A 25,232-nucleotide genomic window follows, 5' to 3' on the forward strand; every position below is an offset into this window, starting at 1 on the left:
CACAAATGCGCGCACACACACACACACACACACACACACAGGCGAACACACTCACACCTCAATCATTCAAGCACACACACTCACGTTTGTATCCAAGAATATCTCAGTACATCAGAAATAAGACACATTCTTTCTAGATCTTATACAGTGTCCAAAGGAAACGTAAATCATCTTAAAACCATATTCAAGTAGCGCTAACTCAGTGTGGACAAACAGCATCACAAAGTGTCGGACGTGTGTGTAAGACATACTGTGTATGATGATCCAGAGCTGAAAAGAGTAAAGACTAAATTTAGTAGAAAAGAGGAATTGTGGGAGGTTTTGTATTGAATAATACTGGCTACCCTGACTTGTATGTGCTCTTTAAGTAGGAATATTATATAGAGATGAAAATATAGTTTCCTTTCATGGAGGCTCCACAAAGGCTGACCTTTCAAATAGGAGAGATAATCACACTTGGCCCTGAAACTGCAGAAATGTCTACTGGGATCATTTAGATTAAAAAAAAAAAACAAGAATCTGCCTTCTGCCATACAAAGGTGTTCACATACACCGGACCGGACCGTGCTGATGATTCTGAACCGTGTCTTAAAAAGGTGGCCACTAGATGGCGATGAGTGCTTCAGAGCGGGCGGCAGTAATGTCACAGATGTTGTCTACCCCCTCTTTTGTTTTCTCTCTTTAGAGGAAGGAGACCTCAGCTGTTGAAGGAGATTCTCCATTATGGGCTCAATGTTCTTTTGAAAATCATTTCCATTAAAACATGTTTTTTAAAAGGGACAGTAACAAAAGGAAGGTCAGGTGAAGCCGTGTGCGAAGCAGAACTATCAGGGCTGCCTGGATGGGTGTGTGCGTGTGGGTACAAGTGTCTATATAATTGTGTCCGTGTTTTGAATAATGGTACAGACATCCTTCTTTTAAGCTATGATCAAGAACACTTCTGTGCATTAAGGGGCTCACAGCTGAGATGTGTGATGGAGAAAGTCAGTGCCAGAGGAGTTTGTTGTGTGTGTGTGTACGTGTGTGTGTGTGTGTGTGTGTGTGCACAGCTTCTATAAAGCAGAAGCTTTTGATTTGACATGTCTTACAGAAAAGAATGTTCAAAATGAGCAATGGTTTTGACTTAACGTATCCCGTCTTGGTTGCCACATACGTGTTTGTATCTGAACATTAAAGCGTGTATTCCCACCTGCTCCTTTACCTTAATATTGAGAGTAGAGTGGCAACTTGGCGACAAAGACAGGTAGAGATAAGCAATAAAGACAGAATGAACAAACTAATATTGCTTTGAAGCAACATTTTTTTTTTTAAAATGTGGTCAGAAATAAGGAAAACTAAAGATGTCCCCTTTGGCATTTCTCTCCAGTGTGTTTCTAGAGCATTAGAAGAGACCTTCGTTAATATCAAGGGGAAGGACTTTGCTGGGACGAATCACATGTTTTTTAATAATTAAAGTCCAGTAATCCAGGAAGGGATATGATGTAGTGTTAACTGGGCAGCAAATATTACTTTTCCCAGCAAACTATCCCATTCTTGTGTCCGTGTCCTTCAGTTCGTCAACTGTGAAAATCAGTCTAAAAAGTCCTCCATAGAAATTTCAGCTGTACTTCTCACTCCACAGTGTGGGTTTGCTTTTTAATTGATTCATCTCCTGAATTAACTAGGCTGATATCCAGCCCAGAAACGGTCCCAGTGGTTTGTCCTTTACCAGGCTGCGGTTTCCCCCATCTCCTGGCCTTGGTGGGAGATCGGACCACTGTAGGTGGAGTTACTGGCCAAGGAGAAGGGAGGACTAGGTCCACCCCCGTATGCCTCCCCTGGGACAGGATGCATGGAGCTCGGTAAGCCCGGCTCCGGACTGGGGGTTTCTGCATGTGAGATCATGTCCGTGAACCTTTGGTCGTCTGAAGGGTGGTGGCCTGATGCCTCCATGGGCCCGGGTCCAGAGCCCAGGATGTAGGGGGACTCAGCTGGAGACTGAGCCTGTGAGGACGGAGGCCCATGGGGGAAGAAGTCATAGTTACTTCCGGGTCCATAATAGTCACCTTGGTATTCTGTCGAGGGACAAAAGAATACATGTGGTTCAACTTTCAATCAGAGACTTTAAATATACACAAAAATATTCACAGCTCCCCGGAGCAGTGTGCAGCTATACACACATCTCCAGCTCTACCTAAGTGGTGAAATTGATCATGTCCAATTTCCAACCAACCAGTTTCCAACAGCCTCATTTGAGTGTATAAACAACTCCACACCTCTCCACCTCAGTTCTCTCGCCTTTTACACACTGCATTCATCTCCCCCACTCATTCAGCTCGCAGCCATGCGTGCACCTCGATGGATTCCCCTGCTGAAACTTCTGGATTTGGATGAGGAACTCCAAAATGAGATTCCAGCCTCCCTGCAGCCCTGCCAGACAGGATCTCTCCGTCATGTCTGATGCAGCTTCCAGCGGCACCCCTCGCCTCCACCTCTCTGGGCTCTGGCCCGTTCCCCAGCTATAGCAATCACTCTCTATTATCCCCAGCAAGAATTATTGATTAATCTGATGATTATTTTTCATTTCAATCGACCGGTCAGAAAATAATGCACAATGTCCATCATACATTCCCCCGAATCCATGTTGGCTTATTTATATTGCTTATTTTTTGTGAGAAAGAAAGATGTTGAGGCAACTGTAGTATAAAAAAAAGCAGCAAATTATCATGTGATTTTATTTATTTATTTTTTGGTCAGTCAAATAATCTGTTAACTTTAATTACGTCTCTGTGCACAGTTGAATCCACTTTACAGTGTTGCAGCAATTGCATGTCTTTAGCTTTAGCTTGTGTTTTATCCACAGATCCAGTGTATTTTCATCTTTACACTAATTTCAATTATGCAGCATATCAAGACAAACAGTTTGCATATACTCTGGGAGCAAAGATACACATATATCCACACAGATAGACAAAACAACGGCTTCTTTAGTCTGTAAAATGCTCCAAACCTTTCACACTGTGATTTCGACCACAAACACAGGAAAAATAACTGGATTTATCCTCTGGGGAACATAAACGTCTGCAGAAAATACACCATTTAATCTAGGAGAGATATTTCAGTCAGGAGCAAAGTGCCGAACTGACCAATCAACTGAAAATACAACAACAATATGTGGTGCCTAGAAATCTTCCTGCTGAAACTCCTTCAGGCTGAAAACTCTTTTCCCAGCAGTGTTTGAGCAAAGATTATTGCATGACTGGAGTCTGTCTTGTTGTCTTACTTGTGTCATTTGCTTCATGGTGCTGCAGCTAAAACTGACACATTAATGACAGAATACAGTCACAAATTCCCTGCTTCCACAGAAAATCTCCAACACACACATGGATTTACATTCTCCAACTCCCCTCTGAGACTGACTGTCGTGTTTATGCCACCGAGAGGTTCAATCCAACACTTCTTCTCCTCTGGGCTGCTCCCTTCCTGGGTCTCCACAGCCAATCACCTGCCTCCATTTAACCCTATCCTCTGTATCCTCCTCACCCACACCGACTACCCTCACGTCCTCCTTCACTACATAGGTTCACTGCAACACTGTCTCAGAAAATCAACATGTATGTCCATAAACAGTGCGTCTTTTCTCAGGTTTATTAATAGATATAGATAATAGATCTGTTTTCATAGAGACCACGTTCTCAATTAAAGCTATGAGACTAATATTTCACAACACGAACAAATGAACCTAAATATATCTGTAGTGTTGATACCACTACAGGTAACAGACTTTGTTTTTGCTTGTGTTTTTGAAATATGGGTGAACCATTTACTGTTTCCATCCATCATCTGTACCCCCTTATTCCTTAACCAGGGTCCCAGGGACCTGCTGGAGCCTATCCCAGCTCTCTATGGGTGAAAGGCAGGGGTCCACCCTGGACAGGTCACCAGTCCATCACAGGGCCTCTTTCCAAACAGTGTTCACATAATCCAGTTCTGAATGCCAAGACACCCTGACATCTGTCCAGTAACCAATGAGGCTGCCCTTGCAACCTGCTGCAGCAGCCCTGTGGTGTATATTTGGTATTTTGGAGCTGTTCACAGCAGCCTGTCAGAGATGCGGTACCACCTTTAAGGGAATAACTTCTGAATGATATGAGCAGGTCAATACCACAATCATATTTGTCTGTGAAGCAGGCAGCTACCAGATAGTTAGCTTAGCTTAGCATATAGAGTCAAAACAGGTGGAAAGTGCTAACGTGGCTCTGTCCCAACACAATCTGCCTGAAACTCATTAATCCACATGTGTCTGACACGTTTTATTCCTCACAGTCCAGCACATAGTCCTCATCTGTTACAGACTTCTGTCCGCATGAAACAAACTTCAATAGTAACGTTATGACGACTACATTTGAGCCAGGCTAGCAGTTTCCACCTGTTTCCAGTCATTATGCTAAGCTATGCTAACTGGTTGCTAGCTGTGGCAAGTTTAATGGGTGGCTGTTAATTTGGCAAAGTTTGGGAGGACTGATGTGTTATTCCCTGAAATGTTTAAGAGGAAAAATATTTCCAAAAGAGATTTTTCAAGATTCATCCACTCCACATGCAGCCAATTACTTCACACACTGTTTGCATCCATTAACAATTACAAAGCTCCACCTGCCTTCCACTTCTCACCCCCTCCATATTCTCCCTCCAAATTTACTGCTCCAAGTTCCCTCAGTTACATTCAATTTATTTGGTTTCCACAGCACCTTGAACTGAGATCGATGGCAGACTTCATCCCGCTGCCCCAGATGTCGTGCTAGCATTTCTCCACCCTCACCATATGCTCTTCACACTCCTATTTCAGTCTAAACAGGCAGAATTGGGAACTAACAGGTTAGATTTCAAGAAATATGTTCCTTAATTATAACATCTGCATTTATTAGCTGTTCCACGGGACTTCTGGGAATTATTAAGAGAAACAATAAGAGCCAATATGACTTTCACAAACAAGCTAATTATTTGATCTCACAAACAGGCCGCTGCTAGTTTGGCCGACCTTGAGAATAAACAACGAGCTCGTGTAGTGGACTGTGTGTGTGTGTGCTGTAGGGTGAGGGAGGGCAGCATCGGCTCTGTAAACTATAATTACACTCACGCATGCAGACGCACCCTACCACACACAGACATTCCTCGCTCTAAGCAGTGGCAGAGGAACATAAGGAAGCAGTGAGTTCAGATAAAGGCGAGCAGACTGGCCTGCGCTGCTGCAGCACAAAAGGGTGTGAAAAGCAGCGTGCGAAGAAAGCAAGAGAGAGGAGAGCGAGGGATGGAGGTTTTGTCCTCTGTTTCCCCCTCCTACTCCCTGCGCTACAGCCTTGACGGCTCCAGTGTATTGTATCCTCAATGCCGGGGCCCTTCAGGTAGATGTGCAGCAGCTGTAGAGAAACTGCGGCTCTCAGATTGTCCATCAAAAACAAACTCTGATACGCATGACAGGTGCCTCTGGTTTGTTCCTCCAGTTGAATGTGTGTTGCAGCAGTGTTGCCGCTCACCTGCCATTGTCTCAGAATGATTTTTTATTGATGCAGACAACCAGTGGAGGTGTAATTACCACACTGCTTTTTTCAAGTGGTCTTTTTCAGGTTTTTTTCTTTTTTTGAAAGAATATTGATTTGAATGTGCCTTTACAGCAACTGGAGATCAAATTATATTATAGCATATGGAATTTTAAAAAACAAAACCTACAACCTTAAGAAAAAAAAAAAAAAAAAAAAAAATCAAACAGTACTATTTCATTTTCCCCCAGTTCTCTGTTTAATAACTACAAGTATTTGCCAAATCAAATGTGATTTTTTTTCTGGGAAATTAATATTCCACCAGGTGTGATTTCTGTTCTCCAGGTCAAGGCTGCAGATCGTCTTTTAATTTGACACATCAGACACATCTGAGCCAGCCAGGAGCAAGTACAGAGTCATCTCATGGTTAGCCTTGTTGCTACACAGCTAATTATAGCTCATGCACTGTTCTGCAAAGTGTCGACCATGGAAGTTAGACTTTGGTACAGAAAGCGTGTTTTGATAAGAAGCTCTGTCAGTTTGGTGTTAACAGAAATTAATATCCTGCGAAATCCTCATCTTCCAAACTCCAGACAGTCACTGTGCATTACTGCAAACATATATTTCTTTTACACTTGAATAAATCAATCCAAATTATTTTTGTTGGATCTCCTGAGTCATTTGCCTTGAAAAAAAAAACAAACAAAACTTTAATAATTTGATGAGGATGTGGCAGCTTTGTGTTTAAGGAGGCACTGACAACATTTCAGACAGAAAAAATTAGGCTGAAGACGTGAGAAAAGAGTTTTTATGAAATGCTATCATCTGAGCAAGGTTATAAGGCACAACCTCATCATTATTAAAAGGACAATATCTTTCTATAGCAGAGCGGCACCAGCATCAAGCCACACACATTCTGCTGTTGTCTTTTATTTTTCTAGCGTTTACCCTTTCTGTATTTGACGCTCTTATTCTGAAAGAGAGTAGATAAATCAATATAAATTGTGTCTTTTGAGCTAAAATACTTGACTGAAGTATACCACACATACTGCAACACTTTCAGTGCTAGCTTTATTTAAAAGGTGTTTGGCTGGAATTCATTTGTTCCCTTCTAACATTTAACCTCGCAGCAGTTTACCATGTGACTGTTAGGCAGGTTTTATGCTTATTTTTAGCCCTTACACTCGTCTGTGAACATGAAAGGAAAACTATTTTGTGCTTTCATCGCAGAACAAAAGTTTCTAACTTGAAGAGACTCTGTAGGAACATACGTACCGAACGCATAGAGCAGATACAAGGTCAGAGTCAAATTAAAGGCCCAAGGACAAAAACGTAGTATCACTGAATTAAACACTAAACCTGATCACACTGACTGTCAGCCTCGCTGGTGAAGGTTGTAATGCAGTTAGACAATATCACATTTTTGGAGTGAGGGTGATACAGATTTCTTTGTGGCGTTAAATTTGCATATTGCACATCAATATCGCGAAAACAAAAGAACCTGTGATTTATTTGAAGATACGGGACATACAGTATCGTGTATTTGTATTAGTTATTGTCACAAGCTTCACTCCTTACCTCCGTAGTAACCATAGGCCCCGGGTCCCAAAATGTCTGGATCCTCCAGCCTGCCTCCGAGGGGCCTCATCCTTCTCGGGCCCCTGAAGAAGGCGTGCCGCCGGGCCCCCAGAGCACTCAGCTGCTTCATGCGTCGCTCTTTGGATCTTCTGTTCTGGAACCAAACCTGCAAGGGACCAGAGAGACCGGGCTCACGGTTATCACCTGATCTTATCGTTGTGAGAGGTTCGACCTGCAGACGTCACAGCTCAGTCTCCATTTGTCTCTGTTCTGCTCCTCATTACTGCAACTATCGCTGCCGCCAAACGTCTACTACGACTCAGACTGATTACAGTCACACGTCAACGTTCAAGCTGTTGCATCTTGCAAAACAAACACATCATGCAAAACTGGTTTAAAACAAATGAATTTGTTACATCTTCATCTGAATCCTGATCATTTTAGGTCCAACCTCACTGGGATTTAATTTATGCTCACTCTTACAGGGACTAGAATGAAACCATCCCTCAAACTGGATTTCTTTTGGGAAGGTTGTCATTTTATTTTTAGATTTAAGTTTGGAAAACACCTTTAAATGGCTCCTGTTCAAAAGCCAACACACTAATTCTTCCAAGATAAGAAGCATTTGCTACTGGCCTGTCATGATCCAAAAATCACCGTCGAGCTTGGTTTTAAATTCTGGGACCTCAATTTCTGAAACAACCGACTGAAAATATGAATCAGTTAAAAGTGCAGTTCAAGTCAGAACTAACCAAATATAAAGTGAACAATTTCCAGTGCAATATCAGAAGTACACCGCTGAGATTAATTGAGAATTGGATCACAATGAATGGCAACAGCAGAGGCATTTTGAGCCTAACTCACTCTGATGGAGATGGGCCTTTTGTGTGTGTGTGTGTGTGTGTGTGTGTGTGTAATAGGAATATTATCACAAATGATCAAAGACCAGAAACAAGTGGAAGCATGAAGATGCATCTTATTTATGACAGAATATAAAAGACACCTATGAGCTGAAACCAGCTGAGTTTATTATAAAACCCTTCCTGCTCCACTTTGCAGTCATTGAAACATTTTCCTGTTGCAAAATTAAGATGAATAGGAAAGCACTACAAATCTACTCCACACGTACAAGTTAGAATAAACATCCGAGGCCATAAATCAGAGCATAAAAAACCTTATCGCTAATGCTAGGCTAAACAAACTGTCTTTGAAGGGGAACAAAGGGATTTTAAAAGTGCAGAACTACACACCATATGGAAGAATGTATTTGCATTATAAACACATAACACATCTTGTTTCGCCTTTGCATCACTGCTGCATAATGATGTATGTTCACACCAGCTAGGCTACACCAAAGGCAGAATCCCACTGTGCTCCAGATTAACAAAAACACACACAAACACCTAAAACCACTTAGGCCCTGCTCTATGTGCTCCAGCAGCAGAGGCGACACCTGCTTATGGAGAACAATCGTCTAACTGTAGGGTACATTTTTATGGAAATGCTCTGGCTCCCCTTGAGAGAGCGTTGCTTAGGGATTACATACACATGCTGGAGAAGCAGCGTGGCTCACAGGGCTTCCCGCTTCGAGAGCAATGGTATTTAACACACAGTGAACGAGCAGGAAGATGACGAAACAGAGCCTCCATTTTGGCTCCGAGCAAAACAGCAGCACTCAGGGGGGGCGGGGATCACGGACGGAGGGATGGACCGCCTGACTGTCAGACTGATTGATCGATCGATTGATTGATCAGGGTCTGTTGATGCACACACACACACACACACAAACACACACACACAGCAGCCTGTAGTATATGACATAGATGAGAAACTGGAGAGGTCCTGGTCTGCTCTAATAAGCACAGGGAGCAGGCTGTAAGTGAGTAAGAGCAGAAGGGGTGGGAAAGGGGAGGGTGGTATGTAAATCTGTGAAATCAGCGATAATTACAGTGAGTGCACAAAAAGCCACATCACAGTTGGCAGAGATGGTGCTAATCATCCTGACACAGTCTGCACCCAGACACTGAGCGCGTGTGTGAGGATGAAAAAACAGACAGAGAGGTCCAAAGCTGTGTGCTTGTGTTATTCTGCAAAATATGTTTGTATCTGCCGTTCCTCTTGCCTTTGGCCAAAACAAAACTAACCTTTTTACTAATTTCATGGCTGCGAACACTTGATTACATGAATAATCTTCTGTCTGCACAGAATCAACAACACTGTAGAAAAAAAAAAACAAACTGTGCATTTGTTATATCCATGCATCAGAAAATTGGATTGCTGGATATTATTTTCCAGGAATAAATTAACGCCTGCAGATATGAACATTGCAACATAGAAATTAGATCCAAAAAGAAATGCAATTTTTAATTTTAGGGATAACAAATATTAGAATTAGAGCAAATAAAACACAATCATTTTTAAATGTATTGGATAAAGAAAATCCCAGTTTCTGACTGTAACACTAAATGTTTCCATACATTTAAAAATGTGTTTACTTTAAATACTAAAATCAAAATAATCCTGCAATAACAAGCATGGCTTTCCATTGTTAGAGAAAATAAAAATATCAAACCATGTCAAACTATTTTGTTTTTTTTTTATCAAGAAATCAAATAATGAACTGACTTTATGTAAAGAAATGTGTTGTGTCATTATCTTTGGAAAGACCTGAATAAAATTGAACAATAGCAGCTGAAATACAATTTAAATCTGGATCTAAATCTTTTCTGTAACAGTGATGCCTTCAGGTAAATCTGTGCATTTCAGCAAAATTAAAATATAATGTCAGTGCTGCAGCTATAACCCAACCCTCTGCTTTCTCCTTTGCCTTTGTCTCGGGACAAAGCTGCACCGACACCAGGTGCCGTGGACAGCTGCTCTTACCTGGATGACCCGCATGTTTAGTCCGGTTTCCTGGGCCAGCTGTTCTCGGATGTGCCGGGTCGGTTTCGGCGTGGCGACAAACGCGGCCTTTAACGTTTCCAGCTGCTTGGCCTTGATGGTGGTCCGGGGTCCCCGCCTCTTGGTCCCCGAGTTCTGCTCCTCATTCTCAATATTGTTCGTTTCCTTATCTGAGGACGTTGAATTGTCCGTCTCTTTTACATCGTCCTGAATTGGGTCCTGCAGATCCGGAGATAAACTCCTGTCTGTACACGACGACACTGGGGACGGAAAACAAACAGGAGGAAGGTCACGATCCGAAATGTCAGGGAGGGGGGGGGTGCTTTAATTAGGCCTGAGGATGCACACAGGCGAATCAGACTACAATAGAAAACTAATTATTATATTTATCTCTTAAAATCACAAACGAAATCAATCAAAAAAAGCACTTTGTGTTGCACTTTTCTGCACAAACAGATTTCCTGCCCCCCTTAGTTTTTAAAATGTTCTTATTTAATGACCGTGCGTAAACAAAACGTACGTTCTTTGCATATGCGTAAAAAAAAAAAAAAAAGATGCCTGGAATTGGTGCAATTGCACGAATGAAACTGATCAGCGAAGGCAGAGCTCCTCTCCTGAATGCCACATGCAAATCAACACATTAATGCAGGACATCAGAACAAACTGTGGCACCGTCGGTGCACCGGGTGCGGAGAGGGGCTGCTGTCCTCAGGAGCTTTCTATCAGGATGAATAGACACAGGGAAGAGGAGCAGCGCACGGCCACACTAACACGCTCATCCCCACTGGACCCTGGCGTACAATAACAGAAAGCCATTGTCCTGTGGAGGTAAATATTGAAACCATTCATCTGACAAGGTTGTTGTGAAATGCTCTCCACGGACCGCTGGAAATGTTCTCCAAAAACAAAATCTTACAGTACATTTAACGCAGCCAAGCTCGCCTTTCTAAAACGTACGCGCACAGCTCATTCATCTCAACCCCACGACACAAAAACAAACACGCATCGCGGTTTGTTATCGCGTTGATTACCTGAGTTCAAGTTGACTTCCTTAATGGTGCCGGAGCTCAGATAATCTTCTTTGCACACAAACTTGTTTTCGTCTATCACATAGAGTTCCTCCCCCGTGGACAGCTGCTTGTTGCACACCATGCAGGTGAAGCAGTTCAGATGAAACACCTTGGTGCGGGCTTTGCGGACCAAGTCGTTTGGCGAGATTCCCTGCAGACAGCCCGCGCATTTTGTGCCAAACCGCCTGCACAAAAAAGGAAAATTGATGTGAAATTTATATTTTTTCCAAACAACAGCCAGACTGGACTCTTTTCAGGGCCCACACACGGTGACAACAGTGCAGCGATGAAATGGCTCTTTAATGGTCAAAGCACATCACCTTAAAAATCAAAACCTTAAATTTAAAAGCGACAAAAATTGATTCAATAAAGTCATTATTAATATTATAATAGTGGAGCACTGATTCATCTAACCCAAATTATTATAATGATTTTAAATCTCTGCAAATAACTACACCAAATAATAATAATAAAAATAATAATAATAATAATAATACAGCCCAGATAATTTCATAAAAGTTGTCTATTTATTATTTGGATATATTTATAATAAAAAACTACAAAATAAAATAAAATAAAAGTAATTATCGGTGGACGGAACAAAAAAATGTCACTTTCCTTTTAAAAAAAACAGAAATAGAAAAAAAAATTAATGCTCATAATTTTGATAGAGGTGCTGTGACAATAACCCCACGCAAAACGTATTAGTGACAATCAACACATTGTAGGCAAGGATATATTACGGGATTAGGCAGAGTAGGAGCATTTTAGCGTGAAAATCTCGTCTTAATCCATATTCACCCTCTTAAATACTGGGTGGGAAGACTCATCAATGTGATGCACAAATAGCCCAAATAAATTCAACAGAATTCCCCTCCTGGTTTGCCAGGATGAGTCAGTGCTGAGTGAGTACAGGGGGAGGTGGGTTTGGGTTTTACTCCTAAAAGAAGTGAAGGCAAAGCCAATGTGGTTGATATTTACAGTATTTCTCACCTGCACTGACGCTTTTGGGAAAGACTTTGGCTGCTGTGGAGGGGGGGTGGGTGGGGGGGTGACGCTGGGCCTCCTGTACCTGGATTTCCAGTCGGCCTGTCGGGGGGCGCATAAGCCTTTGGGTGAAAGCAAGCACTCTTTTTGTGCAGCATTGTTTTAACACTAATGTAAGCTTGTCTCCCCATTTGCAATGGTATCGCTTCACTATCCCCCTTTCACATGCATGGCCAAGCCTCCCCCAGCGAAAGGGCACAACTCTACTTACACAACAAATGGACACATTAGGGTGATTACTGTTTCGCCTGGCTAATGGCTGCCCATTTAAAACCCACCGCTTGATGGGACCTGCGCTAATATGATGGCCAAGGCCGTGCGAGGCCAATAATAGCCCGTCCCAACAAAGGCGTATGTGTCTTACATGTCATTAGACAATTTGGGAGAAAATAAGTGACACATACAAATGAAAATGATGCTAAGAGAGTGCGACGGGACAAACAAGAGCTTCACTTATCACTCAATTACCTGAAACACTTTTTAGGTAGGCTATTGTGACGCGGTTAAAAGCCTGATGGCTGTTTGAAAAGTGCTATCTGGACCTGGAAAATAGACCGAAATGCCCAGAACAGAATCCACGTGGCCACGCGGTGAAACCACATTTTTAGACGTAATTTCTTTCTTTATTATCATTATTATTTTTGGAGAGGCCACAATAAAAGGCCACACGGTCCATGGTGACTAATATTTTACCAGAGACGCGGATTAAATTGTGAAATAAAAGAATTATCGGTTTGATTTTACGTTTATTTTAGGTGAAACTGGTTTTTATTTCCTACACATACAAATTAATAACAACGGCCTTAAACTATTTGACCCTATGGATTAAAAACAATTTCGTTGCGCACACAGAAGTTAAAGCTTGACTAAGTTGTTACTGCTGCAGTTTGTCTTTATCTGTTTCTGTTATTTGTTAATATTGCACCCATACACATATTGCCCTGATCTTACTGTGTGGCACTGTGGCGCATGTTGTCGTGAAGGCTGGAGTTTGCAGAAGTCTGAATCCAGACTCTGTTACCTGAAAAAGTCCATTTTACAATAGAGCTTTCCGTCCCTGGAGAAGCACTTCTCGGTCAGGTTGCAGTTGCATTCACAGCACTGGACGCACTTGGCGTGCCAGGCCCGGTCCAGCACGTTGAGGAGGAACCGGTCCAGGATGGGCCGTTCGCACCCGGCACAGTGGACCATCATGTCTCCGGCCTGCAGGACGCCGAGTGCCGACCTTCCCACACGGACTGCGCTGCTCGGACTGGGGCAACCCGGATCTACGCGGAACAACGTCTTGGCTCCGGGAGGTATGCTGTCAGGCGAAAACTGGAGGAACCTGTCGTTCAAACGCAGTTGAGGGACAATCCCCGGGAACTGTTGTAGTCCTGGTCCTGTTTGGCTGCTCTCCTGGTACTTTTCAAATCCACAATCCAGCGGAGAGGAGGAGAGGTTTCAGCCGCGCCAGCTGATGGGCTGCGTAATGGACAAACCAGACATGTTTCTCATGAACACACTGCTAAAACATCATTGATCAAATGTGTTTATTTCTAATATTTTATCCCTCGCTCGTGCTTTGTTTTGGGTCCACTCATTTCCTCCGGGCTCACCTCACGCCGCCACTTTCGCATCACTGTGGCTGCGTTATCACGAGGTTTTGGCAGCGCGACGCTCATCCTGAGCTCAGATTGGATGACGCCCTTGTTAATTCCCGTGCCAGGAGAACCAATCAGAGCGCAGTTGTTATGGTTACACGTTCATAGCTGTAGCCTCCGAGCGGACCTGGAGCGCACGCCGTGCACAAATAGCTGGGCCGTGAATGCAGGGTGTTTGTAGTGGTGCTTTCAGAGGCCAGCATGCATGTGGAAGGTTTCACAGGGGAAGGTCAGAATGTGCAGCTCCACAACCTCTGTGCAACACGTTATGGGGCCTTTAACACGAAAATGCACAGAAAAGATGGAAGCGATGGAGGTTAGGATATACCTGCGCAAAGAGCGATGCGTCTTTCCGCCGCAATGAATGTGAATAGATGCAACAGGAGTGGGAGTAGCCGAACAAGGGCTAATGTTACACAACCTTACAATGGCCTTGTGACAAAACGCTCCTGCATTACACTGTGGCCGTGCGGGGCGAAGAGGAGGGGCCGCGGGCCTTTTCTCATGCACAAAGCTATTTACAGGGAAATGCGATGGATTAGCTGGAGCTCATCAATAGGGAGAGCCCGGTCAGCCGATGCTTTAACAGACTGGCCCCCAGTCGAAGGGAATTTCAATATTTACCAACAGCCGCGTTTTGTTAGTTGCAGTTAAGCAAACATGCGATTCGCTAATTCACATTAGTGCGTGGGGGAGGCGTGTTTAAGCGTTTTCTCTTTCCACGTTAATGATGATTCGTTTGAATGATATTAGGTGTGAATTTTGACTCATTACACGCGATCACTGGCCGCTGAAGACAACAGAGGGACTGATAAACAACAGCACTGCACACAAACTACACATATCCATCCATCCAGCCATCTATCTGTCTTTTATAACACTGAATTTTAAATTTGTTTAAATTTAGGTCACCAGGTTCAAAATATTAATATATAATACATGATGATTTTGTCCAGCTTCCTGTGTATTTATACAAATAAATTCAGTTCAATTCAATTCAAAGTACTTTATGTGTCCTTCAAGTAAGCTTGCCCACAGATGTGCACAAAGGAAATCCATTTGCCTGAATAAAAATAGAAATCTGACAGAGAAAGAGTCAAAAGACACAAGGATTAATGTGAGTTTCCATCCACAGCTGGCCAGGCCAACAACACATGTGATGAAAGGGCCAAAAATGAGGAGTTCAAATGCATTAATCAGTCGGTGCACAGGTAAACTGATCCTCTGTTCAGACACAGATGGTCCAAATCAAATGTTCCTGATATTAGAACCTCAGACTTTGTCCTTTTAATAAACCAGCAGATAACAGAAAGTTTACAATCTTATTAGGTTTTAAAAATAATAATAATGATGATGAAACATTAATATCCAGTGACTGACTCTACAGATGTTTACAGATGCAGTATTTTGGTATTTGGTTGCTCAATCCTAAAGCACCAAAGTCAAAGTGTCCTTGTCACGTGGGCTGAGAAACCAGGTGTCAGACCCACATTCTCTTTCTTCCAGTCTCCTGCTGGATATTTGTTTTCTTTACTGTAAATGTCTCCTGTTCCCTAACATCCTAAAATGTTATGTTAATGGAGGATAGGACCATTACAAGTCTCCCCTTCTCAGCTGTGGCACAAGCAGTAATTAGTGTTTTTCCTATCAAAATGATGACCCAGATAGTGTGGATTTATGCTCCAGGTAGCAGTAGTTTAACCTGGGTATTTCAGGCCTTTGTAGAGACAAGGCTGAATGAGTTTCCCCAATTATCTGAGCTCCAACACAGTGACCTTTAGCCTGTAAAATGAGGGAGAGACAAAAAAAAAAAAAGAAGGGGATTCAGGACAGGCAGACAAAAAGCCCACGCTGGGAAAAAGAGCATGTGAGGCAAATGCATCCAATCACCTCTTGTTTGAATGTGACTGCGTTGCATTGTGCAGAGGAATAAAGAGCTGTTTGCCCTTGTGTTGCTCTTCTCTCCTGTGCACAGCAAACGCCACCCAAAGAGCAAGACGCTCACCTGTGGAGAAAACGGGGGGAGCTGTCCGTGGTACCGAGGACAGGAAGCACCAAGGACAGCATCAGGCGCTTCTCTCCTTTCACTGGGCATCCTACATTACAACCATCACATAAACAGCAGCAACGCCATGTACATATTAAATGGATTCTGACTCCCACTGATAGAAAACAGGCTAAACTGTGACCTTAAGCCAGTGGTCATAATAACCCAACATGGTATTTCATCCTCCTATAGCAACAAAATCAATTTTTTGCTTTTAGAAAACTTTTTAAAGTTCTTCTCCTTCAAGGACTTTTTATTTTACACTTCACTTTGATGACTGCTGTGATGTTTTTCAGGTCCTAAAGATCAATGCATTGTAAACCACACTCTTGGAGACTTAAAGGTGAGATACCAGGGTTTAGTTTTCTGTTTTTAGATTCTTCATAAGCCTAAGAAAAAGAAAAAAAAATACAGTTAATGCAAAACAAAACTCACCATGAGCTAATCAAGTGTTATGTGAGCCCACTTATGAGAGAATATAATAGTATTTAATTCAAATATCGTCAATGACACCAGGGTTATAATGCAAAATGTGTCTACAAATACTTCCATTGAGGAGCAGTGTTTAGCTCGTAGCATTTAGGATGTATTTGTTTAATTCATTATTATGTTTATTTCACTATATCATACAAGGAACCCACAGCCACTTAACTAATGGCCAAGCACAGACCTCTCTCTCTCTCTCTCTCTCTTTTTTTAAAGCAAACTAAGTCATTTCATGAGGAAAGGATGTCTCAATGAAACATTAGAAACACTCTGAATTAAAAAAAAAAGCCAAAGTAAAGCTTAATTACCAAATACCCTGGAATTCATTTAGAGCTTCCACATATTCACAAAGCTTTTCAGAGAACAGGCTGAAGTGATGGATTGTTGTCATTCACCACATGGAAAAAAAAATATCAGAAAGCCTTCAATCCAAGTGAAACTTACAGAAGAGGTTTCCAAATCAAAGAATCATTTTGATGTACTGTTTTATAAATTACTGAAAGCATGTTTTAAATTCTTTATTTTGGAGGATAAAAGTTTTGTTAGTACACCACTGTTTATGTGTGCATACAGCCAACACATTTTTCAAGGACCAACATGTGAAGTGGTTTGAGCATCAGTTCCTTTTCTTTGCTAAGGGGCCTTCATGAAATATCTCTGCAGCTGCACATCTCTATCTCTCTCACTTATAATGCACAGGCTAAAAGGAGTAATTTAAACACTGCAAGCAATGTCCACCAACCCTGAACTCTCTGTATCAGAGCTCCTACGGAATATAAACACACAGAACGACAAAATAAAGGTTAATGCTTGCAGCTGAAGTTCAGAAAATATTCTTAAAATCAAGAAAATACATCTCGGTGAAATAGCTTGTGGTGTTTGTTGTGCACTGGGAGCTGAAATGAAGCCATAAAGGAAAAAAGAAAAAAAAAAGGAGGGATGGATAGAAATGAAAATATAAAATGTGCACAGATAAATGAGAGACACTGAGAAAAAGAAAATCTACACCCACACCCCAAATTCAGGCCCCCAGCCTCAGCGCTCCCCTCCCTCCGCTCTGCACCGTGACAGCCCGGACACCTGAGCAGACCAGTTCCTCCCCACTCCGCCACCCTCCCCTGCAGTCGCTATTCCATGCATGTAGTGTCACCCCAACCCCAAAGACGTGTGCACACACGGACGCGCTCGCACACATGTATGCTCAAGACCTCCTCCAGGGCCCCTCTTTGGCAGGGCCAGTCCCAAGGGAGAGGTTAGTATGATGGATGTCTGATTGGTAGCCCTCCCTTAGGGCCTCCCTCTCGTCACCTCTCTGCGCTCTGAATTAAAAGGCCGTTTGTCTCCTCTGAGTCCTCAGCTGTAGAGCACAGGCCTGCAATTTCACAGCACTCAGAGAGTGAGGGAGACCATTACAGAGGAGGTTGTCAGGGGAGCCATCAGAGCCCGGACACGCCTGAGGGACTCTCTCTTTCCCCTATATCTTGCCCCGCTCCCGTCTCCACCTGCTCAGCACCACCAACACCTCTATCCCACTGGAGGCAGCCAACCCTACGCTCACAAACGTATAAATATTCAAGGCTTCGGTTATACTCAGGCACATAAGCACCTATATGTATATAATCACGCACCGGTGCATGCACACATATAACACGTCCGTTTGGGACTCTCTGCTGGTGCTTAAATAAATCAACATATCTAATTAGCAAAGTTAAAACTAAACTATAAAGACAGAGGGTAGAAATACAAATGAGATTTCATAAGCAACAAAACATCCTCTGACTTAAATCAGTCAACACCTGAATGCTTGGTCCAGTGAACTTCACATATTGCTGTCTAACTTACATTGATTAGGTCGTTTGATGACACTCTTCGTCACTACACTACAAAACCACAATGCATTGTGGGCTTAATGTGTGATGTGGAGCGAGAAGCCTGTCAGTACTGCAGTCTGTGCCTTCAGTGGGTCTTTAGCGGGTCTTTGCAGTCCCATCAGGTGAATGGTGGGATAACAGCACGATACAACACACACACATTGTGGTTTGTGTTTCCTGGGACGTATTTAGGGTGTTGATGTTCTACGTATGAAAAGTTTCACGAATGTGTAAAGGGAAAAGAGAGAGAGTCTGATAGAGCCAGTATACACATACACACACACACACACACACACACACACACATATATATATATATATATATATATATATATATATATATATATGTAGCAACACTCTTCAGAAATGCTCTTTCATTTTGTAAATCAGCTGAACAGTCTACTTTTTATTGCAGGTTTTTCTCAGTAACTTCTTTGTATTTTGAGTTTGCTGTTTTCCTCCCACACTTTCAATATTTTCCTGCTGAAGAACTTATTTTGAATGATGTCCATGAAATTACTTTTGTATGAAGCCCTTTTGCTCAACAGGAATCTCTACTTGTTCTGATTAGAAGGACAGGCAGAATAGGAAGATATCGTCTACGAAAACAAACACACAAGGAATCTCACAAATATAACCACCTCAATTACCCAGAATAAAGAACTAATCCAAACAAACAGGTTGACCTCTCACCCTGTGAGCACTAAATTGCACACAAACACCCAGTGCTGTGCCCCATATAGCACGTGTGAATCTGCATTCAGGAGGCTGTGCAGAACTGGTTGAATTTCTCTCCTGCAGTCACCACCTGGGTGTGGAGGTCTGACTTTATGTGGAACAGTGTAAAAAAAGAGAGGTGGAAGGGTTCTGGGTAGTTGTGGAGAGTGAAAGCGTTACTGGATGGCTCACACTGTGTGGAGTTCGCTGCGATATAATGAGGGAGATCACCTTTTACTGTGGGCCATCCTAATGAGGTAATGAATGGGGGTGTGCATTGCACCTTTGCCCTTACCTACTCTATTAATCAGAGTAGGGTCACACCGAGCTGCCAGGACCCAACCTCCTCCTTGTGGCAGCACTAATGGAGCAAACGATGGATTGGAGGTGCTTTTAGTTAAAGAGCTCTGGTTAGAGACCAGGAGAGGAGACTGGCACCACTTCCTGGGAAGAAAAACCAGAAGGAGTCAAGGGCTGGAAGCAGCTGACTGGGAGAATACTGTACTTTTCTGAATTAGTGGGAGTGAGAAACGTGTGAGGGTGACCTTTAACCTCATCTCAGCCACACTGAGGGAGGGATGAGGAGTGTCAGCCGGGCATCAGGACTGCCCATGGCAGGATCAGCAGCTGGAACTTAGCACAATGAAGGACAACATGAATGTGTTTTATATCTCATGGCAGGAAGTTGAGTGTGACGTTGGATTTGTGAATCATCATTGCTCCCTATTCTAAAAAGCCAAAAACGACAACAAGTAGCATTTAAAATCTGCAGTGAACCAAACTGTGCAATATTTTCAGAAACAACACACATCAACTAAGGTGCAGTCCGCTGAGCAAATACTCACAGCTAATATTAACTACATTTACCTTTTCTTCTTCTACTTCACGTTTTCTGCAGCTGCATCTGTAAAATGTACCAGCTCTGTGAGGCTGTTCTTAAGCAACTGACTCTTCAAACTGAGGTAACAGCAAAAACAACATTTCTAACACGTGTTTTCATGCCTGTTTACCTGAACACGTTTTCTCGAGTTCAGACTAACTCGACTGGTTTTACCTTTTCAAAGTCCTAAATCAAATTTTGTTGTTGTTTTTTGTTCAACAGTAGCTGAAATATTTCAGTCTGGACCACAAAGATTTTTTCATTCCATGTAACTAAACAAGACAAAAACAAAAAAAGCTAAACCTCTGCTCTCGACTTTAGGGAAAAACATAATTTTCTGGGTCTGAGCTACTTTGAAATGTAATAGTTTAAAGACATAAACTTTGAATTTGTGTAGTATTATCTATTTCGTTATAATAATGACAATCAAATCTTTAAGTCGATAAAGTGAAGTCTGCTTTTTAAACAAACTACAGTTTAAATGCAGAAGAGAGAAAACATCTCAGAGAGACCTGCCACAACAAATATCTGCAGAAAAGATCTTTAATTAGGTATTCAGAGGTTGTTCCTTTCAGCTGAATGCCAAACTGGTCAGTGTTGTGGCTTTTCAATGAAAATACTATAACCGAGAAAGAATTTTCTATCACTGGAAATATTTGTCAAAATTATTTGGAAATGGGTTTACAATGTACTCCTTCAAGGCTGCCTGGGCTAAAAGCCAGCTGGATTATCATTGGTTACATGGACAAAACGACCATTACATAATTCCTAGTACAAGATGTAAACAAACAAAATAAAAATTATTTTATGATCCTAATCAAATTATCGGATGCATCTGTATATATTCCCAGCTGCTCTCACTGTATTCCTCCGTAATTTTCCTTTCAAATATCTGCTATAATAAATTATACATACAGTCTTTTTCATTGGTCAGCTGTGTGCACATAAAGAGGCTCTGTCTGTGAACTGGCTGGGCTGGAAAAAGAAGTGAGGAGGCAGAAGGGATGGATGGGTGGATGGATGGATGGGTGGGTGGAGGGGGAATAATCTCAGCTATGTATGTGTTCTCAGCATCCCGTCCTCTCCTGGCTAACCGCACCGGCGGCCACTTGAATTAGCAGCAGAGGATTATGGGCAGAGAGCCTCATTAATCTGGGCAACAAACAGTGGCCAGTGTGTATATTTGCACCCAGAAATTGAAAAGATTAAGTCCTATTTGACAATGACTGGCAGGCTCAGTGCTGCAAGAGGCTACTGTTAAATATTCATATCCTGGGCTCCTTCTGTCTGTCTCTTGTGTGTACGAGTGTTAATGTTTAAATGGAAGTAACATACAAAGAAAATAAGTTCTGGGGTTTTTCTCATTCATTATGAGCACAACAAGTGCCTACAAATGAAATAGTTTTAGACCAAGAAAACAGAACTCACTCTGCTGAATTAATCTGCAGAAATGATATTTCATATTTAAAACAGGAATTTTTTTTATTGTTGACCAGCAGGAGAAAAATGGCCAATAATCAGCAGCGCTGGTCATCTCTGCACGTTCGCAGTAATATCCTGACAAAGCCCCAACATAAAAACACACTTACTCACATGCATTAATGACCAGGAGGGAAGGAGGGGGTCTGCTGTGACACCCCATCGCTTTGCCCGTCTTGTCAGCCTGGCAGGAGATTCCCTCCTGCAAACACTCAGCAAATACACCTGCTATTCATTTCCTACAAGGCAGAGAAGGCTCACCAGACCTGACAAAGCTATTTACCCACCTCCAGCCCAGCCTGTGCACATGCTATCGCTAATGTTTTCCCTTCTGCAGGAGATCAATATGTTTGGAAGCAGACAAACAACCCTGCTCTGCTAGGCAGACTCTTCCCGTTTAGCAGGACACCACTGGGGGCCCTGACAGCAGATGCACACGACCGAATCAACAAGCAGCGCCTCTTCAGAGTCAACACTGGACACAATCAACAGTGCGGGGTCTACAATGCTAAGTATTAACGCCACGGCCCATATGTGCCATAGCAAGGATCAACTCTCATCCTCAGTCGTGTGCCAAGTTATGTCCGTTCCCAGAAAACAAATCACAGAAGCAATATTGATTCACGCAGGAGCAGGCAGAATTATCACTGAAATGTAAAGCTGCTGGAATAAACATAAACCTGGACGGCTCCTCGTAGGAGCTGCACAGGGTGCCATCCTAGAAATGTTAAAGAGAGGCAAAGCGAGACGATTTAGACAGATTCAAAGCAGCAGACAACTTTGCACCGGATAAAACACTAATAGAAGCTTGAATAAACAACAGCAACCACAGCAGACAATACAAACACTGAGAGCCGGACTAAACCAACATCCAGGTCCCCTGATCTTCTCCTCTGCATGAGCCCTCATGCTCTACAGGGCCTCCTGTCCTTTCCTTTCCTTCTCTCCTCTCATCTCGTCTCCTCTGCACTCCTTTAATTTCCTCCTGTCTTTTCTTCTATTTTCTCTCCTCCACTCTTGTTTCCTCTCATTTTGTCTTGTTTCCCCTTCTCTCACTGTCTCCTCTTATTTCATCTTGAGTCTTCGCTGCCTGCTTCTTGCTTCCTGTCCTCTAGTTTCCTCTCCTATAATACAACCTCTTGTGTCATCTCTTCTCTTCATTTAAAACATTTAACCAGTTCTCTACTTTGTGGTGTTTTTATTTTTAACTAAATGTGACACACTAGAAAAATATTATCACAAAAATCGCACTCATGTCTGTCAGGGTGGTGTTTTACAAAAGGTAAGAGGGCACATGAGAGAGGAGGAGGAGATGGTCGGAGGAAGTGTGTGTCTGTGTGTGTGTGTTGTGGAGAAATTGTGAATGAGTCAACGTATGTGCATTTGAATTTTCCTTTTGATGCGAAGCAGCTGTGTGCAAATGTGTGTATGTGCAGGAGGTGGCCATATATACACACAGGCATGTGTATGTATGTATGTATATATATGTATATATATATATATATATATATATATGTGTGTATATTTAACAATTTAACACACTTGCCCCCCCCCCACTCCCACACACACACACACACACACACACACATATATATATATATATATATGTGTGTGTGTGTGTGTGTGGGAGTGGGGGGGGGCAAGTGTGTTAAATTGCTCTGTGTTGTGGAGATAACAGGATCTCTATCAGCTGCATCAGGAGGCTTAAGACCCCGATGGGCGTGAGGGGAGAATGAATTTTCCTCACCACTCTGCATATTACAGGATTACACTGCACCTTTAGATATGCCTGGGCTCAGCCTATCTCTGCCTTATGGCTACACACATGTAGATTATTGAAATCGACTGTCAGACAGTGAATTGAAGCAACACCAGGGGGACGGCACTGGGTCCTGAAATGAAACGCACTGAAGTGAGATAACCGTGATACTATTTTGGTTTTTGACATTGTTCGGACTGAATGGTGCCTGATAATCCAGGCAGGTAACTTTTTATATATATACAAAAAAAAAAAAAAAGCACAAATGTGCATATCTGAGCTGCAGCCAGATAAAATAAAATGTTCTGTCCCCCTTGAAAGCAGCTCATTTGGGCCCCTCAAACTATAAATATCAATAATCCCCTCAGGCCCCAGAGTCATTCAGAACCATGACTCAAGCTCACATCACAGGTAACGGAGTCTTTCATCTACACATGCAGCCACATGTAGAGGATGTAGGCAGAACAGAGGAGACCTGGCCTCTGGGTTCGATGGCAGATTCGGGAGGGGGGGCAGGGGGCAGAGAGGGCCCATCTTCTTCCTCTCTTTTTCGTTCAACGCTCTCCTTCGCTCAGCCCCGTCTCCCCCCTCTTGTCGCTGCCTCTGGCTAATTACTCCTTTTTTCAAATGCAAAGCAGCAGCAGAAAGTGAGATGATTTCTCGGTGGCCGCTTTAGGGAAGAAGCGAGGACAGAGGAGAGAAAAAAAGCCACAGCAAGAAAGGAGGAGCGAGAAGAGACCAGGGAGGCTGAATGGAAGAAAGAGGTGACTTTCTTTCCTCAGCTGGCAGGGACCTTTGAAGTTGTGCAAGATGGAGAAGGGAGGGGGCCTTTCTGTGAGGGGACGGAGGTAAGAAAAAAGCGAGGGAAGATCGTGTTAACGAGATGGCCTCTAAAGACGAATTAAATGGTGGGAGAAAAGAAACACGATCAGGCCTGGCCCTACTTATAGACTCCTCACAGACTCGCTCCTTTCAGCGCGGCAGAGGTGTTCCAAAGCCTGAATTCCTTAGCTCAGCTCTGTAAAAGGCTTGGAGTGTGGGGTGTGTGAGTGAGGGGCTGCACTGGGGGCAATGGGGTGTGTGTATGAGTGCAAATGTGTGTGCAGGAGGGTCACTCGTCCTTTAGTCACACATCCCGGCCCCTCAATGGGGAGGTCAGGGACTTACACACCGATGGAGGGTCAGAAGTGGCAGGGATTACACGTCTGCTCTAAGCCCCCTAGATCCTAGTGTTTTCACTCCCTCTCGCTGTTTGTTGTTTTGTGGCAGAGCAGACGAAGGAAAGAAAAGGAGACGGTCGGGGAATTAGTGTAAAGCTCAGGAGATGAATGGGCATCTTATTCGCACCTCTTGTTGGCTGTTTTTTAGCCCCCCCAAAACAGCCCTCCCATTCCTTGTCGCAGTGAAAGCACGTTAGGGTTGCCTTTGTGTGGACAAAAGGAGACTCCCCTCCTGGCTTTCATGCTCCTGGTGGAGCAACAAGAGGATTTGGCCCGCCGTGCAGCACCCAGATCTGCTGCAGCTTTGATTGGACATCGGCAGGAGAGAGCTCTGCTTCTCTTTCTTGATTAATCAAGTGATTCCAGCGCTCTCAGTAACACCTTCTTTTTTTACCCACTCTCTCTGTGTCTCAACAATCCCATTGTCCCCCCAAACTCCCCACCCCAACAACCCACGTCTGTCCCATTTCCCCTGAAACACATTTTTGTCATCTGATCTTTTTTTTTTTTTTTTTTAAACATGTGCTTCATGTGACTTTGTGCTAATCTGATGTGTGGGTGTTTTTTATTTCTATGTGCTTATCCCCGCTGACACGCAAAAACATCAGCCAGGCTAATGTAGAGTTATTATTATTTTTACAAGAGTTGACCAAGAGTTGACCCAATGTGTCGTTCAATATTCAAGTGCCTTCTACTGTCTAGTTATATATTATCTTATTAATAGTGCAGGTTTTCACTTCCATAAACAGGCTACGAGATTGTTAATAGTGTTTTAAATACAAGCCTCTTCGTTTCATGCATTGTTCTGCTCTTGAATATCATTTATACACGCTGAAACGTAGCCACACTCCAAATATATTATTCTTATTCTTTTATTAACTGATGCTGCATCACACTATCAAGCACATCCAGCACAATCCAATTAAATTCAGCTAAGTTCAGTTGAGTTTAATCCAGAGGCGAACATGCACCGTCAGCTGTCGCTTGCTGGTATGAAAGAATAAAACAGGGCTGAGCAC

The 25,232-nt window shown here is 42.9% G+C and overlaps 1 protein-coding gene across 1 annotated transcript; it reads right to left on the reverse strand.

Moving 5' to 3' along the window:
• Positions 1-1,704: 1,704 nt before the first annotated feature.
• Positions 1,705-13,306, reverse strand: lhx5 (LIM homeobox 5). Its single transcript, XM_026297938.1, has 5 exons — positions 13,134-13,306; positions 11,027-11,250; positions 9,978-10,255; positions 7,095-7,260; positions 1,705-2,054 (listed from the first exon to the last, which is right to left on the reverse strand). Exons 1-5 carry the CDS (start codon positions 13,304-13,306, stop codon positions 1,705-1,707), a joined length of 1,191 nt encoding a protein of 396 aa, XP_026153723.1.
• Positions 13,307-25,232: the final 11,926 nt, after the last annotated feature.

The sequence above is a fragment of the Mastacembelus armatus genome, chromosome 12 (genome assembly GCF_900324485.2).
Source record: "Mastacembelus armatus chromosome 12, fMasArm1.2, whole genome shotgun sequence".
Lineage (NCBI taxonomy): Eukaryota > Metazoa > Chordata > Actinopteri > Synbranchiformes > Mastacembelidae > Mastacembelus > Mastacembelus armatus.

Bases quoted from the DNA above. Each gene is read 5' to 3' on its own strand.
- lhx5 (XM_026297938.1), bottom strand. From the start codon at position 13,306: ATGATGGTCCACTGTGCCGGGTGCGAACGGCCCATCCTGGACCGGTTC. The intron at 10,256-11,026 runs GTAATCAACGCG...TTCCGTCCCCAG, and splicing joins GGAAGTCAACTTGAACTCAG to TGTCGTCGTGTACAGACAGG. The intron at 7,261-9,977 runs GTAAGAGCAGCT...GGTCCCTTGCAG, and splicing joins TAAACATGCGGGTCATCCAG to GTTTGGTTCCAGAACAGAAG.